At 47.2% G+C, this 17,350-nt stretch overlaps 1 protein-coding gene across 1 annotated transcript in view; it reads right to left on the reverse strand.

The window, feature by feature from the left end:
* Positions 1-17,350, reverse strand: part of LOC123754096 (serine-rich adhesin for platelets) — a 61,938-nt gene that overhangs the window by 19,188 nt on the left and 25,400 nt on the right. Inside the window, 2 exon segments of the mRNA XM_069308362.1 lie at positions 2,432-3,073; positions 3,075-7,956. Coding sequence (XP_069164463.1) covers positions 2,432-3,073; positions 3,075-7,948 — 5,516 coding nt within the window. The 5' untranslated portion in view covers positions 7,949-7,956.

A 17,350-nucleotide genomic window follows, 5' to 3' on the forward strand; every position in this document is an offset into this window, starting at 1 on the left:
AGGAGTTGGCTCCTGCAGGACAACAGAGTTCAAGGATGACCAGCACTGTGCTTGAAGCAGAGGGGCTTGCCCATCTATCTTGAGGTTATCTTGAGATGATTTCGGGGCTTTAGTGTCCCCACGGCCCAGTCCTCGACCAGGCCTCCGCCCCCAGGAAGCAGCCCGTGACAGCTGACTAACACCCAGGTACCTATTTTACTGCTAGGTAACAGGGGCATAGGGTGAAAGAAACTTTGCCCTTTGTTTCTCGCCGACGCCTGGGATCGAACCCAGGACCACAGGATCACAAGTCCAGTGTGCTGTCCGCTCGGCCGACCGGCTCCCCCATGATCCAATGGACAGAAAAACCAGCATTGAATGTAATGAAACGCCATTTTCTAGGTGAGCCCCGGAGGCTCCCTGGAGCTACGGGCTAATATGTGATATATTAGACCAGGGCATTAGTATATGGAGTTCAGCCTACTGGGGACCACGAGCCAGAACCTGGCCCCCTCAGAGAGGGTTCAGAGAGCAATAACCCTGGAACCCCCCCCCCCTCCCCTGTGGTTGAGGGTTCTCCTTATCTGCCATCGGCCAGGTTTAGGCACCCAGAACGGAAGGCATAACAAAACAAACCCCACATGGCAAGAAAATTGCAACTAAAAACCCAAAAAGAGAGGAAGGCCCCCCTCTAATCCCAAGGAAATAAGAAAACAAGCAAATGCCCCACTCCCCCTTCCCGAGATGGGGATGAGGGGAGTCCCGGACCTTCCCACGCCGGTTAACTAACACTCCAGTTCGGAAGCTCAGCATCAAACAACGCAAAAAACTGCCAACCGGAGGGAGGGAGAAGTTGCCAGGAAGCCTCCGGGGCTCACCCAGAAAATGGCGTTTCATTATACAGTATTCAACACTGGTTTTCTGTGGGGGGAGCTCCTACGGCTCCCTGAAGCTACATACCCAATGATAAGGAAAAGAGGGACTTACCTGGAAGGCAGGCCGCCACAAACTCAATGCGAAGTCAAGACAACCTGCTGCAACTGGCTGCAACCTGCAACTCAAAGCAACACAAGAACGCCCAGAAGCAAGACCGTTAACTAAATAACTGGGCGGCCAGGACCCTGAACGACCTCCAAAATCCCCATGCCGGGATATCACCCCAAGACATGTTGCCAAACACGGCAGCCAATGCAGCAAACTTCCTAACATCATGGGCACGAGGAAAGACTGCAGGCTGGCTAGACTTAGTAACCCTGCAGACGACCTGGGAGACCCGAGCCCTGGAACAGGGAACGAGGGACACTGGATCAACCCAAAGCGCATCCCCAGTCACCGAAGCTGAAGCTCGCAGAAAACGGCAATGAGCCACAACTGGACACAACACATGATGCATTCCCTGCCTAACCAACCAAGCATCAATGACCTAAGGACCCCTCTGGAAAGCAGCTGTCTCGTTCTAGCCAGAAAAGAAGGAGAAGGCTGCAACCAAACAAACCGACCACCAAGACCGAAAGAGCAGAAACCCCTGCGCCAGAGGAGAGCATGAAGTTCACTGACCCGACTCCCAGAGGCCAATGCCAACAGAAACAAAGCCTTGGAAAAACAATCTTGAACCGAAGGGGCCACCATGAACCGAAGAGAAGAGAGATAGGAGAGCACCCTGTCCAAGGACCAGGACGGCTCGGGCGGTGCGTGAGCAGGCCGAAGGTGAAACAAAGCACGAGAAAGTTTATGGAACGGAGCAGAAGTGACATCCACCCGGAGCACAAGCTGGAGCAGCTCCGCCAGCGTTGCACGATACGAGGTGATTGTATTAGGCATCAAATGACGGTTCTGAAAAAAGCCAAGACAGAATGGACAAGACAACCCAATCAGGAATAGAAGACAACCTACGAAGAGAGAGAAAATGGCGGAAAGAACACCAGGAAACTTCATACTATCGCCAAGACAAAGCTCTCAGGTGGGACACCATCAAGGAAGCAACCTGATCACCATACAAATGGTGATAAACCCACATCAAATAGTCAACTACCTGCCTAGGCTGGTTCAATTTTTTATTCATAAGTATAAATTACAAGTGATGCCTACAGACATAACTTTGCAGATAAATTAGCATGCAACACAGAGAAACATTTACATTGTTTACCTCCTTAAAATTTTCTTAGATTATGGACCTGCCCGAAACGCTGCGCGTGCTAGTGGCTTTACAAGACTGTAATTACCATATTTGTATCCTCACATTCCTTATGTACATTCTTGTATATGCATAAATAAATAAATAAATAAATTGTTGAATTTTATTAGAAACATTCCTATTTGTGATATGTACTGCATTATGACACTTTCTTTAAACTATGTTGTGTGTATGCATTACATCTAAAATAAATACATTATGACAACTGTGAATGACCAATAAATGAAGTTGTTATCTTAGACTGTTGGTGGCACTTACTGTGGTCCCTGTTGAATGACTGGGCGTAACTGTGTGTACAGGGAGAGCGTCTCAACATCCTCATCCAATATCCCCCAGTCCTTTACATTTGCAAACGTCAATCTTATTTCTTCTTCTGGTGATGGCAATGGCAGATCTGAACGAATAATGACTATTTTACCGTAGGGCGATGTTGTTATTAGAGGTGACTTCGGAGCCCCAGGTATACCACATGTAGGAGAATGTGCTCTTGGAGGCAAGGAGGCAAATGAAATTGGAGATTTGGGTGGCGCCGAAGATGCTAAGGCTTTGGTTTCGGATGTGAGTGAATGTGGCAAAACGGGCATCGATGGTGAAGCTGCTGAAAGATTAAGACCAGGCATTGGTAATGGAGGAGCTTCAGGCACGTCTGATGTAGGTGGTGCTGTTGAAGTTGGCGGAAACATGGAGGTTGTAGTTTCAGACTCTGAAGAAGGAGGAGGAATACTGCAAGGACTAGAGGATAAAGCATCGCGATCAGAAGATACCAGAGGTCTTACAGAAGGGTCGGGAGAAAAGAAGCAGACATTAGGAGGCGGAGGAAGTGGTGGAGGTGGAGGCATAACTCTAGGTGGTGGGGGCGGCCGTGGAGGTTGGCATACAAAAACATTGGGCAGAGGAGGAAAGTGGAAGCACAGATTCGACTTCAGATTCTTCTAGAGGAGGAGGAGGCAGTATTGGTGGCAAGTCTTCATAATCTTCTATTGGAGGTGGTGGAACATCTGGAGGATCATCTTTATTTCTATCATTTTGTTTTAAAGATGTATTTACTGTTACTGTGGAAACAGTTTGTGACGGAGTGTTGCATGATAAAGATCCAGTTGTTCGTTCTTCACCCATCTGTAGTGCTAGAGGAGATACAACACATGAACTAACAGGGTTACATTCTTTAAATGAAGAATTAGTTGTGGCTCGTTTAGGGGAAGCAATATCAATGGGAGTAGATCCTGTCTGCGAGTTCCTAGGTGATGGTCGTGTTGAAGGAGGCGTGGTTGGAGATGAGGATTCTTCTGGAACAGGAGTCAGCTTTGGTGGAGGAGTAGTTGGGGTAATGATGCATGAAGAAGGAGGTGGGGGGAGTGGAGGGAAATCAACCCATTCACTTGTCTCCGATGGCGTGTGGATAACAGATCTCGGAGGTGGTGGCGGTGGGGGAGATTTCCGAATAGATGTGGATCGAGGCGGAGCAGGTGGAGGGCTAAATCTTCTTTGTGTGCCATGATGATGATGGTTTATCGGAACAAGCATGTATTGCCTTGGAGGAGGTAGAGGAGCTCCCGCAGCTTGTCTGGGAGTGTTGATACAAGACCTGGGAGGAGGTTGAGGGGCAGACTTGGCGCATGAGGCTGGCCAAGGTGAGGAAACACCTTCCACCATGCTGCCAAATGAGGAACAAGAAGAAGACTGTGAGGGAAGGGAATCACTGGTTATTTTAGGTTTCGTATCATCAATGATGGAGTGAGTTCCTAAAGTACTATTTTCACTGTCAAGATGACTATCAGGAGTGTTTTCAGAATGACCTCTTAACAAGGATGATTGAATGTGAGAAAAAGGTTCATTAACATGATTCCCAGTGTCTAAAACCACACAATTGTTTCCGGTACTATTTTTAACTAACATATTTTTATCATGAAATGAAGGTATATCAACTTCAGCATTCTGCACTGTTCCATCCTTTGTGAAATGTTCACTTAATGGATTTTCTTCATGAAGTTCTCCTTTAGAATCAGTATTAGTGGAAGCTGCTAAGTTATCAACATTCTCTGATGAGAGAGACGAAACATTTACATCACTACATGCACTAGACATATTAAGATTACAAACATTAAGTGCACTACTGAAAGATATGCTGTTAACAACTGAAGATGTGACGTGGGGTTGTGTACACAATTCTGAATATGTATCCAATACTTCAACAGGATGAATATCATCCTGAGATTGGGTTACAAGTGGAGGCTGAGGTGTATCATGTTTGTTCTGAGGTTGGGCAGCCACCAAACATATATTTACCGATGACACACACATTTGATGTTCCCTAGCATCTTGTATGTGGTCTCCATCACATGAATCATGCGGGGTGATGTTGCTGGTGCCTATAGTCGTTGCATGTCTGACAATCGCAGCATCAGCCTCTGTTTCACTGCTTGATGAACTGGCTTGATGCTGTGTACAGGATTCTGATATCGTACCTGCTTCTGTATGCAAATTATAGGCAGCTTCTTGTGTTAAATTTTTGGATATGGACGTCGATCTGGTATTGGAATTTAAGCAAGAAGTCTTTTCTTCTTGTAAAGACATGCTTGCAGTACGAGGAACTCTCTCTTCATCGTTAAGTTTGCTGTGAGCAGCTGTATTAGAAATCATTTGCTTTGGACATGAAGATGGGATGCCAGCTGAGATGTTTTCTAAATCCACAACTACTGCATCCAAGAGCTGCAAGGATTCTTCAGGCGATGCAGAAAGCGAGACGGTCTTTTGCCTTCTCCTAGGAGTGACTACGCCAACATTTACTAGACTATGAGGTGTTATAGATGGAGAAAGTCTCCTGGAAGGCATAGTCACCCCTGCACGGACGTTCTCCTGGGGAACAGTTGGCGAAGAGAATGGCATTGATTTTAAATTTAATGGAGAACTAGCCCAAGGAAATGCATAAAAATTACAGGAATTGGCAGTTCTTGGAGTTGGGGAAGATGGTAGCGAAGATTGCACCCATTCTCCCGGAGCTAGAGACTTTGTTGGAGTGCCTGATGGACTCGCTAACACGGGAAGTGAACTAGCCTTGGGAATTTTGACTTTTGTTGATGTAAATCCATTTTCATTTTGTAGTTCATTATCTCTTTCTTCAGATCTGCATTCTGTTCTTTCGTTAGTGTCTTTTGTAACGCTCAGTACTTCAGCAGATTCTTTTGATGTTATATTTTCTTTTTCTCCTGAAATGTCCTGCAAAAGCTCTTGATTCTTATCCTTCGTGTCTTTAGCTAATAAGTTCATTGTTTCACGAGTGATTTCTTGGTCTTTTTGCTTATCTTCCAGTACATAATTTATATTACCATTAACATCTTCCATTATTTCATAAATTTCATGAACCTCTTCATGGAATTCATCATATCTTTTACCTTTGTTGATCTCCGGTTGTGCCGATGGTGGTAGAGGAGCTTGGTGGACATCTTGGTCCACCTTGGTCGAGTCTTGGCTCATATCCTCGGCAAAATGTTCCGCTGCTTCGCTTTTCATCTGAATTGCGTCACTCATTTTTGGCCTAACTCCACTAAATTGAACTTCACATATTCTGCTCATTTCTAGGGTTTCCTTATCATTAGTTTCAAATGAAGTTGTCACGATTAGGCTTGTATTTTTTATTTCTGATTCAGATTCATGAAACCGTTCATTTTCTGCATCACTTTGGGTGCTTTCCATAGTCTGGTGCCTGGATGGTTCCTCTTCTGCTTCTTTAATTCCCCCATTCTCCTCATAATCTTGTACTTCTCTATGCAACTCCTGCTTAACGTTCCTCATCTCAAGTTTATTATCTAGTGCGGGATATTTATCAGCCTCGGAATCCTGTGCATTTATTGGGAATTGAGATTTACACAATGGTTTGTGCTTGGGGGCGACGGACCCAGTTAGAGGGTAAGATGACATTGCTTGTAAACTGTGTGTTGAGCTCTCTCCTACACTAGTCTCTGAGGCTTGGCATCTGACTAGTCTCTCTATACCGGTGGCTTCACAGTGAAGCAAGTGATCTTGGGATGATGTTATTGACAGTGTGTGTTCAGCAGGATGATAGGCATCAAAGTAAGGTAAAGGCGAGGATGGTATTGGACTCAGAGCTTCAGTAGTAATAGGCGAGGGATTAGGTGTTGTAGTGGCATTTGTAGAAATGGGTGTGAAATAGTCAGTGGGTAATGTGGTAATGGTGCAAGAATCAGTGAAAGCTGGAGACATTGTGGCTGATCCGAGAGCACTGTCGGCAGTGGCATAAGCTGTATCTGAGAACCCTGGCGAGGATGAAGTCATCTGGACATCCACTGTTCCACCTGTTACAAGAGTATCAACACTTGAGGTTTCCACATCAGCTGCAAAGGGATCAAACTCGGCTGATGGCGACAGAGTATCAGCAGCAAAGGAGTCGAAGTCTGCAGATATTGTATCGCTATCAGTTGGAAGAGAGAAGAGAGATGGAAGTTCAGTGGAAACTGGAGACAAAATCTGCGCTTGTCCGGCAGTAGAAGTGGTAGTTGTATTGGGGCCAACCAGAGTCCCAAAGTCTGAACTTTCACTAAAAGCACTGCTGTTTTTCTCAGACTCTGACTCACTGTCAAATTTAGATGGGCTTAACTTACTCATTGTTGAATGTGCTGCGTCCGATATTTCCGAAGTCGTTGGAGATGAGAAATATGGAGGCAAAAGTAATGTTTTGTCAGGGTCAAATTTTCTAGGTACAGGAGAGATTGAAACTGCTGTTGGACTATCAGGAGAGGTTCCTGGCGTTTCTGAGAGCTGTGGCGTGACCTCAGGAGTGTCCATGTCAAGGGTTGAATCCTTGTTGTCATAAAAATTTGGAGTAGAGGTGAGGTCACTGAATGTAGGTGTCAAGGTGAAATCAGTGTCGGTTATCTGTGACGACGGAGTGATGGCATCGGTGGAAACAGGGGAGATTCTGAGAGCATGTGGCGGCAGGGGAGACATTCCAGATTCTGGCGTCTGAAGAAAAGTTGCTGTAAGTGTTGAGGAAGATATTATGCTTGAAGGTGGTCGCTCCATAATGTGTTTGTGGAAGTCATCAGCAGTTTCATTTGACGACTGTGGAGTCTTGGAGTCTTCAGGTGTTTTGTACTCACTCGATTCTCGCACACTTGACTTCTCAACAACTGGAGAATGTGGAAGGACAGCCAAATTTTCTCTAGATGCCTGACGGACTGGTGGAGTAGGAGGAGGGGGAGGCGAAGGCCGAGGAGGAGGTGGTAAAGACCAATTAGACTTTGGGTGTTCAGACTGTGAAGAAAATCCACGTGGAAGTGGTGGGTCATATTCAGACTTTATTTCAGGCGAGGGTGGATCATAAGACTGAATGTATAATGGAGGCGGCGGGAGTGACACATCCAGGAACATTTGGGAAGGAGGTGGAGGTGATGGAAGATCTTCTGAAGATAGTTCAGGAAACAGATAAGAAGGAGGAGGTGGCGGAGGAGGAGGAGATGAGGGCGAAGGACAAAACTCAGGAGGAAGATCAGGAGGGCAAGTGTAAGGTTGTGAATCAGGTGGAGACATGGAAGACACAAGTCCATCATGTGGCGGGGAATCTTGCGCCGTCTCCATCCCAAATAAAACGATGGATCTTAAAGTTTCTGAAGACCCTTTCCTTCTTGTGTAATTCTCGTGGGAAAACTTACGACGAGGAGGAGGAGGAGGATAAGGAATGATAACTAAGGAAGCAGGAGAATCAGCAGCAGCAGCAGTAGAGATATCAGGTGGGTTGCCGCCTCTTACAGATGACATTCTACCATCTGGGACAAGAGAATACATTACACAACAATAACAATTTAGACAATTACTAACATTATTTAGTACAATAAGGATAAACAATTGTTTAGTATAATATATAGCAACATTATCATACACGACACAAAGCTACTTCTATGTTTAAGGTGACATAAGACTAAGTATTATTGGCCCAACTACACAAGTCATAACATTGACTTATACAATAATACAATCTAATAACAAGAAATCTATAAACAAAATTGCTACTGTATTTAATTAAGCTTTATGGGAATTAATTACATTGAAACACATTTAAAGTAATTTTGGTCTATATATACGACATTACCAAGCCTGTAGACACGCGGCATTTACTCGGCCTAATAATTTACACATTATGTAAATATGTAAATTCATATTGCACTTAACATGGGTCTAATAGAGAGAGGGACAGGTGTGAGTTAGTAGACACTTAAGGTAGTCATACATGACTTACTTATAACCACTTTACATAACATACACCTGGCACTCTACCCATAACCACTTTACATAACATACACCTGGCACTCTACTCACAAGCACTTTACATAACATACACCTGGCACTCTACTCACAACCACTTTACATAACATACACCTGGCACTCTACCCACAACCACTTTACATAACATACACCTGGCACTCTACCCACAACCACTTTACATAACATACACCTGGCACTCTACCCACAACCACTTTACATAACATACACCTGGCACTCTACCCACAACCACTTTACATAACATACACCTGGCACTCTACTCACAACCACTTTACATAACATACACCTGGCACTCTACTCACAAGCACTTTACATAACATACACCTGGCACTCTACTCACAAGCACTTTACATAACATACACCTGGCACTCTACCCACAACCACTTTACATAACATACACCTGGCACTCTACCCACAACCACTTTACATAACATACACCTGGCACTCTACTCACAACCACTTTACATAACATACACCTGGCACTCTACTCACAACCACTTTACATAACATACACCTGGCACTCTACCCACAACCACTTTACATAACATACACCTGGCACTCTACTCACAACCACTTTACATAACATACACCTGGCACTCTACTCACAAGCACTTTACATAACATACACCTGGCACTCTACTCACAAGCACTTTACATAACATACACCTGGCACTCTACTCACAACCACTTTACATAACATACACCTGGCACTCTACTCACAACCACTTTACATAACATACACCTGGCACTCTACTCACAAGCACTTTACATAACATACACCTGGCACTCTACTCACAACCACTTTACATAACATACACCTGGCACTCTACTCACAACCACTTTACATAACAAAATATCTTGAGGTTATCTTGAGGTTATCTTGAGATGATTTCGGGGCTGTGAGCGTCCCCGCGGCCCGGTCCTCGACCAGGCCTCCACCCCCCAGCAAGCAGCCCGTGACAGCTGACTAACTCCCAGGTACCTATTTACTGCTAGGTAACGGGAGCATCAGGGTGAAAGAAACTCGGCCCATTGTCTCTCGCTGGGATGGAACCCGGGACCACAGGATCACGCGTCCAGTGTTCTGTCCGCTCAGCCACCGGCATTTGGTACATTTAGCCAATTCTCCTCTCAATCATTAGGCTGTGTTTACAATTATTAAACAGATAATGAGGTCGGAAGCACCAGGAGGCTGTTTATAACAATAACAACAGTTGATTGGCAAGTTTTCATGCTTGTAAACTGTTTAATAAATGTAACCAAAGCCGTCAATTATTGAGGAAAGATGTACACGTTCGTAAGTGCTTGGGTAACTGCTTCGTGAATCAGACCCGTGTGTGTACTTGTAACTGTAGGATAAGTGTTCCCAAGTGCATGTAGCATTTGGTAGTTAATTACTAAGGTGTACAGGCCGCTCTGGGCTCAGATTACATTAAGGAACAACAGTGAACAACGCAGCCGTTGACTAACGACCAATTAAGACGGAACAAGTGACGTAAATGACTTATATTCGTCGAGTCTGTTGCCTTGAGAAGAGAGGAGACAGTATTTCAGGTCTCGAAGCAGCTGTCTAACTCCCAGGTACCTAATTTACTGCTAGGTGATCAGGGGCACCAGGGTGACAGAAACTGCCCATTTGTTTCCGCCTCCACCGGCGATCGAACCCCGGGAACCTCAAGACTACGAATCCTGAGTGCTGTTCACTCAGCCGTCATGCCCCTTCAGGGGAAGCTGAACACATAATTGAGTCTTGGAGAAGAAAGCTCTCGTAGTCTGTAAAGGTGGGCTGTCAAGTTGATGACTTGAAGGAAGAAGTTGTTTCAGTCAATGGCAAAAAAAAAGATTCGATGGAAAGGTTAATTATCGCGCCAGGAATAAACGGCTTTAGGAAGGGAAGGGAATGAGCAAGGGAAAAGCACCAAGCCATTATGACTATATAGCACTGGGAAGGGGTAAGGATTTGGGATGGGACGGTGGGAAAGGAATGGTGCCCAATCACTTCTGGACCGTCTGGGAGACACAAAGAGCTAACTTGACTTCCATGTGGTCACTAATAGGTAAGCACATGCCGCTGTATACATCCCCTATTACTTCAAGTCAGAGTGGGAAAATGTTGTAAGTGGAGTGCCTCAAGGCTCTGTCCTGGGACCTCTGTTGTTTATAATATATATAAATGATTTAGATTCAGGTTTGAGTAGCAACATTTGCAAATTTGCCGATGATACGAAAATCGGTAGGGAAATTAATTCGGAGGAGGACTCACTATCACTTCAAGTTGATCTAGATAGGGTTTTGAAATGGTCAAAGGATTGGCAGATGCAGTTTAATGCTGATAAATGTAAAGTTCTGAGGTTAGGTAATGATGATAGAGTTACAAGATACGAGCTAGATGGTGTTGTGATTGCGAAGTCGGATTGCGAAAGGGATCTGGGAGTTATGATTAGTAAGAATTTAAAACAAAAGGATCAATGCATAAATGTTCGTAATAAGGCAAATCGGACACTTGGATTAATTAATCGCAGCGTTAGTAACAAGACACCTGGTGTGGTTCTCAAGCTATATCTTGCTCTAGTTAGGCCCCATTTAGATTATGCAGTTCAGTTTTGGTCGCCATATTATAGAATGGATATAAATTCACTTGAACGTGTCCAGCGTAGGATGACTAAGTTAATTCCCCAAATTAGAAATCTTTCATATGAAGAAAGAGTAACAAAGCTTAAGTTGCATTCACTGGAAAGGCGAAGAGTTAGGGGTGACATGATAGAGGTTTACAAGTGGATGAATGGACATAACCGGGGGGATATTAATAGGGTATTAAAAGTATCAACACAGGACAGAACACGAAACAATGGATATAAATTGGATAAGTTTAGATTTAGGAAAGACTTGGGTAAATACTGGTTCAGTAACAGGGTTGTTGATTTGTGGAACCAATTGCCGCGTAACATTGTGGAGGTGGGGTCCCTCGATTGTTTCAAGCACGGGTTGGACAAGTATATGAGTGGGATTGGGTGGTTATAGAATAGGAGCTGCCTCGTATGGGCCAATAGGCCTTCTGCAGTTACCTTTGTTCTTATGTTCTTATGTTCTTATCCACCCCTACACTGTATTCTCCCCCCCCCCCTAATGTATCAGTTTCACACTCCCCCCTACTGTGAACACTTCCCCAATGGGTAAACCCCACCCCCCCTCCCCTACTGTGAGGACCCCCCCACCACACCCCACCCCCCCTCCCCTACTGTGAGGACCCCCCTACCACACCCCACCCCCCCTCCCCTACTGTGAGGACCCCCCTACCACACCCCACCCCCCCCTCCCCTACTGTGAGGACCCCCCACCACACCCCACCCCCCCTCCCCTACTGTGAGGACCCCCACCACACCCCACCCCCCCCCCCCCCTCCCCTACTGTGAGGACCCCCCCTACCACACCCCACCCCCCCTCCCCTACTGTGAGGACCCCCCTACCACACCCCACCCCCCCTCCCCTACTGTGAGGACCCCCCTACCACACCCCACACCCCCTCCCCTACTGTGAGGACCCCCCTACCACACCCCACCCCCCCTCCCCTACTGTGAGGACCCCCCACCACACCCCACACCCCCTCCCCTACTGTGAGGACCCCCCTACCACACCCCACCCCCTCCCCAACTGTGAGGACCCCCCACCACACCCCACACCCCCTCCCCTACTGTGAGGACCCCCCTACCACACCCCACCCCCCCTCCCCTACTGTGAGGACCCCCCTACCACACCCCACCCCCCCTCCCCTACTGTGAGGACCCCCCTACCACACCCCACCCCCCTCCCCTACTGTGAGGACCCCCCTACCACACCCCACCCCTCCTCCCCTACTGTGAGGACCCCCCTACCACACCCCAACCCCCCTCTCCCCTACTGTGAGGACCCCCCCTACCACACCCCACCCCCCCTCCCCTACTGTGAGGACCCCCCTACCACACCCCACCCCCCCCCTCCCCTACTGTGAGGACCCCCCTACCACACCCCACCCCCCCTCCCCTACTGTGAGGACCCCCCTACCACACCCCACCCCCCTCCCCTACTGTGAGGACCCCCCACCACACCCCACCCCCCCTCCCCTACTGTGAGGACCCCCCACCACACCCCACACCCCCTCCCCTACTGTGAGGACCCCCCTACCACACCCCACCCCCCTCCCCTACTGTGAGGACCCCCCACCACACCCCACACCCCCTCCCCTACTGTGAGGACCCCCCTACCACACCCCACCCCCCCCCTCCCCTACTGTGAGGACCCCCCTACCACACCCCACCCCCCGTCCCCTACTGTGAGGACCCCCCTACCACACCCCACCCCCCCTCCCCTACTGTGAGGACCCCCCTACCACACCCCACCCCCCCTCCCCTACTGTGAGGACCCCCCTACCACACCCCACCCCCCCCTCCCCTACTGTGAGGACCCCCCACCACACCCCACCCCCCCTCCCCTACTGTGAGGACCCCCACCACACCCCACCCCCCCCCTCCCCTACTGTGAGGACCCCCCCTACCACACCCCACCCCCCCTCCCCTACTGTGAGGACCCCCCTACCACACCCCACCCCCCCTCCCCTACTGTGAGGACCCCCCACCACACCCCACCCCCCCTCCCCTACTGTGAGGACCCCTCCACCACACCCCTACTAGAAGAGCACTAACGCCAGCCATCAATACAGGGTGTGGCGCCGGCCCACACCAGACCAGACAGTGTGGCACCACACTCAGTCTCTGTCAGTCTCTCTCACTCTCTCAGTCTCTCTATCTCTCACTCTCTGTATGTCTCACTCTCTCAGTCTCTGTATGTCTCACTCTCTCAGTCTCTGTATCTCTCTCTCTCTCTGTCTCGTAAGGGTTCATAAGGGCTGTCAAATGATTTGTGAAGTTAAAATGCAAGCAAGAGCTGTTATCCTGCCGCAGCTAACTTCAAACCTATTCTTAGAGACCCATTTATTTCATGAGCCTGTTATATACGAGTAGGAATAGCCCTTATTCAAGGTGGCTAGCGTTACCTGTGGCAGGTGGCTAGCGTTACCTGTGGCAGGTGGCTACCGTTACCTGTGGCAGGTGGCTACCGTTACCTGTGGCAGGTGGCTACCGTTACCTGTGGCAGGTGGCTACCGTTACCTGTGGCAGGTGGCTAGCGTTACCTGTGGCAGGTGGCTAGCGTTACCTGTGGCAGGTGGCTACCGTTACCTGTGGCAGGTGGCTACCGTTACCTGTGGCAGGTGGCTAGCGTTACCTGTGGCAGGTGGCTAGCGTTACCTGTGGCAGGTGGCTAGCGTTACCTGTGGCAGGTGGCTAGCGTTACCTGTGGCAGGTGGCTAGCGTTACCTGTGGCAGGTGGCTACCGTTACCTGTGGCAGGTGGCTACCGTTACCTGTGGCAGGTGGCTACCGTTACCTGTGGCAGGTGGCTACCGTTACCTGTGGCAGGTGCCTAGCGTTACCTCTGCTTGGCTCACGGGTCTATCAATGCCAGCAGACTTCTGCAAGAAATTGTCGTAATAGAACATGGAAGCGGCTGACGAAAGTGACGTACTATCCCGATTTCTATTTTGGGTCCTGGCTTAGGCTGGTAGGTTAGGTTAGGGCACTTTGCATTAACCGTTTTCATGAGGTATTGAGACCTTGAGGAAGACTTTTCTGACCTCCTAACCTCCCAGAAGACCCTTAACTTGCTGTTTTTGTGGCCATTTCATTTGAAAAATAAATTTTCATTTTCTAATACGACAATTTTTGGCCGTAGCGACGTTAGTGATAAGAGAAAGAGTTGATTGATTAAGATTAAGCCACCCAAGAGGCGGCACGGGCATGAATAGCCCCGTGAAGGACCAGTTTATTGTTGTTGTTATAGATTTAGCTACTGAGAACGAAGTGTCCATGTAGCACGGGCTATGGCGAGCCCGTAGTGGACTTACCTGGCACAGGAGCGGTTGGAAGAGTTGCGGAACACGCCAGTATATAGCTACGATCACCCGGCGGAGGGCGGAAACAAATGGGCGGGGTTTCTTTCACCCTGATGCGCCTGTTCACCCTAGCAGTAAATAGGTACCTGGGTGTTAGTCAGCTGTCACGGGCTGCTTCCTGGGGGGTGGAGGCCTGGTCGAGGACCGGGCCGCGGGGACACTAAGTCCCGATATCATCTCAAGATAACCTCAAGATAACCACAAGATAACCTCTAGATAACCACAAGATAACCCCAAGATAACCACAAGATAACCTCAAGATAACCACAAGATAACCTCAAGATAACCTCAAGATAACCCCAAGATAACCTCAAGATAACCACAAGATAACCACAAGATAACCTCAAGATAACCACAAGATAACCTCAAGATAACCTCAAGATAACCACAAGATAACCTCAAGATAACCACAAGATAACCACAAGATAACCTCAAGATAACCTCAAGATAACCACAAGATAACCTCAAGATAACCACAAGATAACCTCAAGATAACCACAAGATAACCACAAGATAACCTCAAGATAACCTCAAGATAACCACAAGATAACCCCAAGATAACCTCAAGATAACCTCAACATAACCTCAAGATAACCACAAGATAACCTCAAGATAACCTCAAGATAACCACAAGATAACCCCAAGATTACCTCTAGATAACCACAAGATAACCTCAAGATAACCCCAAGATAACCTCTAGATAACCACAAGATAACCTCTAGATAACCACAAGATAACCTCTAGATAACCACAAGATAACCTCTAGATAACCACAAGATAACCTCTAGATAACCACAAGATAACCTCTAGATAACCACAAGATAACCTCAAGATAACCACAAGATAACCACAAGATAACCTCAAGATAACCACAATATAACCACAAGATAACCTCTAGATAACCACAAGATAACCTCTAGATAACCACAAGATAACCTCAAGATAACCACAAGATAACCACAAGATAACCTCAAGATAACCACAAGATAACCTCAAGATAACCACAAGATAACCTCAAGATAACCACAAGATAACCTCAAGATAACCACAAGATAACCTCAAGATAACCACAAGATAACCTCTAGATAACCACAAGATAACCTCTAGATAACCACAAGATAACCCCAAGATAACCTCAAGATAACCTCAAGATAACCTCAAGATAACCTCAAGATAACCACAAGATAACCTCAAGATAACCACAATATAACCTCAAGATAACCACAATATAACCTCAAGATAACCACAAGATAACCTCTAGATAACCACAAGATAACCACAAGATAACCTCAAGATAACCACAAGATAACCTCAAGATAACCACAAGATAACCTCTAGATAACCACAAGATAACCTCTAGATAACCACAAGATAACCCCAAGATAACCACAAGATAACCTCAAGATAACCTCAAGATAACCTCAAGATAGCCACAACATAACCACAAGATAACCACAAGATAACCTCAAGATAACCACAATATAACCTCAAGATAACCACAAGATAACCTCAAGATAACCACAATATAACCTCAAGATAACCACAAGATAACCTCAAGATAACCACAATATAACCTCAAGATAACCACAATATAACCACAAGATAACCTCAAGATAACCACAATATAACCTCAAGATAACCACAATATAACCACAAGATAACCTCAAGATAACCACAAGATAACCTCAAGATAACCACAATATAACCTCAAGATAACCACAATATAACCTCAAGATAACCACAAGATAACCCCAAAATATATATATTAACTAATAACTTATTCCACAAATCAACAACCCATTAGCAAACCAGTATTTACCCAGGTCTTCTCCTGAATCCAAACTTATACAATTTTATATCCCTTGTATCGTGCTAAACTTGGTCTGGAGATGCCAGACTCGAGTCTACTGCACAGGACTAAGAAATTCTTCTCCTTTGGCAATGTTGTAAATGAATTCTTGCTATCAATTGCCTTGTTAATGTCTCTCATTGTGGTGATGGTGCATGTGGCAGTTAATGGTGTGTTGGCACTGAGTAAATATAAACAGTGAGGATGCCAGGAGTGCCAGGCGTGTCAAATGGCACCCTGGCACCCTCTCCAGTCACATGGGTAACAAGGTGTGCCTAGGGGGTGCCATAATAGCTTCTCTGTATCAACCAATCGTGGCTTTCCGCCCTGGAGAGGGGGGACCTGCTGCATGGGTAACAGCTTCTACCCTCGTATCAACCAACCCTGGCTTTGCGCCCTGGAGAGGGGGGGGGGGGAGCTGCTGCATGGGTAACAGCTTCTCCCCCGTATCAACCAACCCTGGCTTTGGGCCCTGGAGAGGCCACTCCAGACCGACAACCAGAGCCCAACTCCATAGTCTCATGAGACTGATGGATGCCTAACACACACACACACACACACACACACACACACACACACACACACACACACACACACACACACACACACACACACACACACACACACACACACACCTGGCCTCCGCCAGCCACAGCACCGTAGCAACAAGTGCCATAAGCCACACAACATTACAAGAGGCACTAGAAGTTGCCAGAGCTTAGCACTAAGGCGCGGGCCGAGGTCCGGGCTGATGTCCGGGCTGATGAGACCTGGTGTTGGTGTATCCCACCTGCACGCTTCTCAAGGTCACTGTATGATGAGACCTGGTGCTGGTGTATCCCACCTGCACGCTTCTCAAGGTCACTGTATGATGAGACCTGGTGCTGGTGTATCCCACCTGCACGCTTCTCAAGGTCACTGTATGTTGAGACCTGGTGTTGGTGTATCCCACCTGCACGCTTCTCAAGATCACTGTATGATGAGACCTGGTGTTGGTGTATCCCACCTGCACGCTTCTCAAGGTCACTGTATGATGATGAGACCTG

The sequence above is a fragment of the Procambarus clarkii genome, chromosome 6 (assembly GCF_040958095.1).
Source record: "Procambarus clarkii isolate CNS0578487 chromosome 6, FALCON_Pclarkii_2.0, whole genome shotgun sequence".
NCBI classification, from domain to species: domain Eukaryota; kingdom Metazoa; phylum Arthropoda; class Malacostraca; order Decapoda; family Cambaridae; genus Procambarus; species Procambarus clarkii.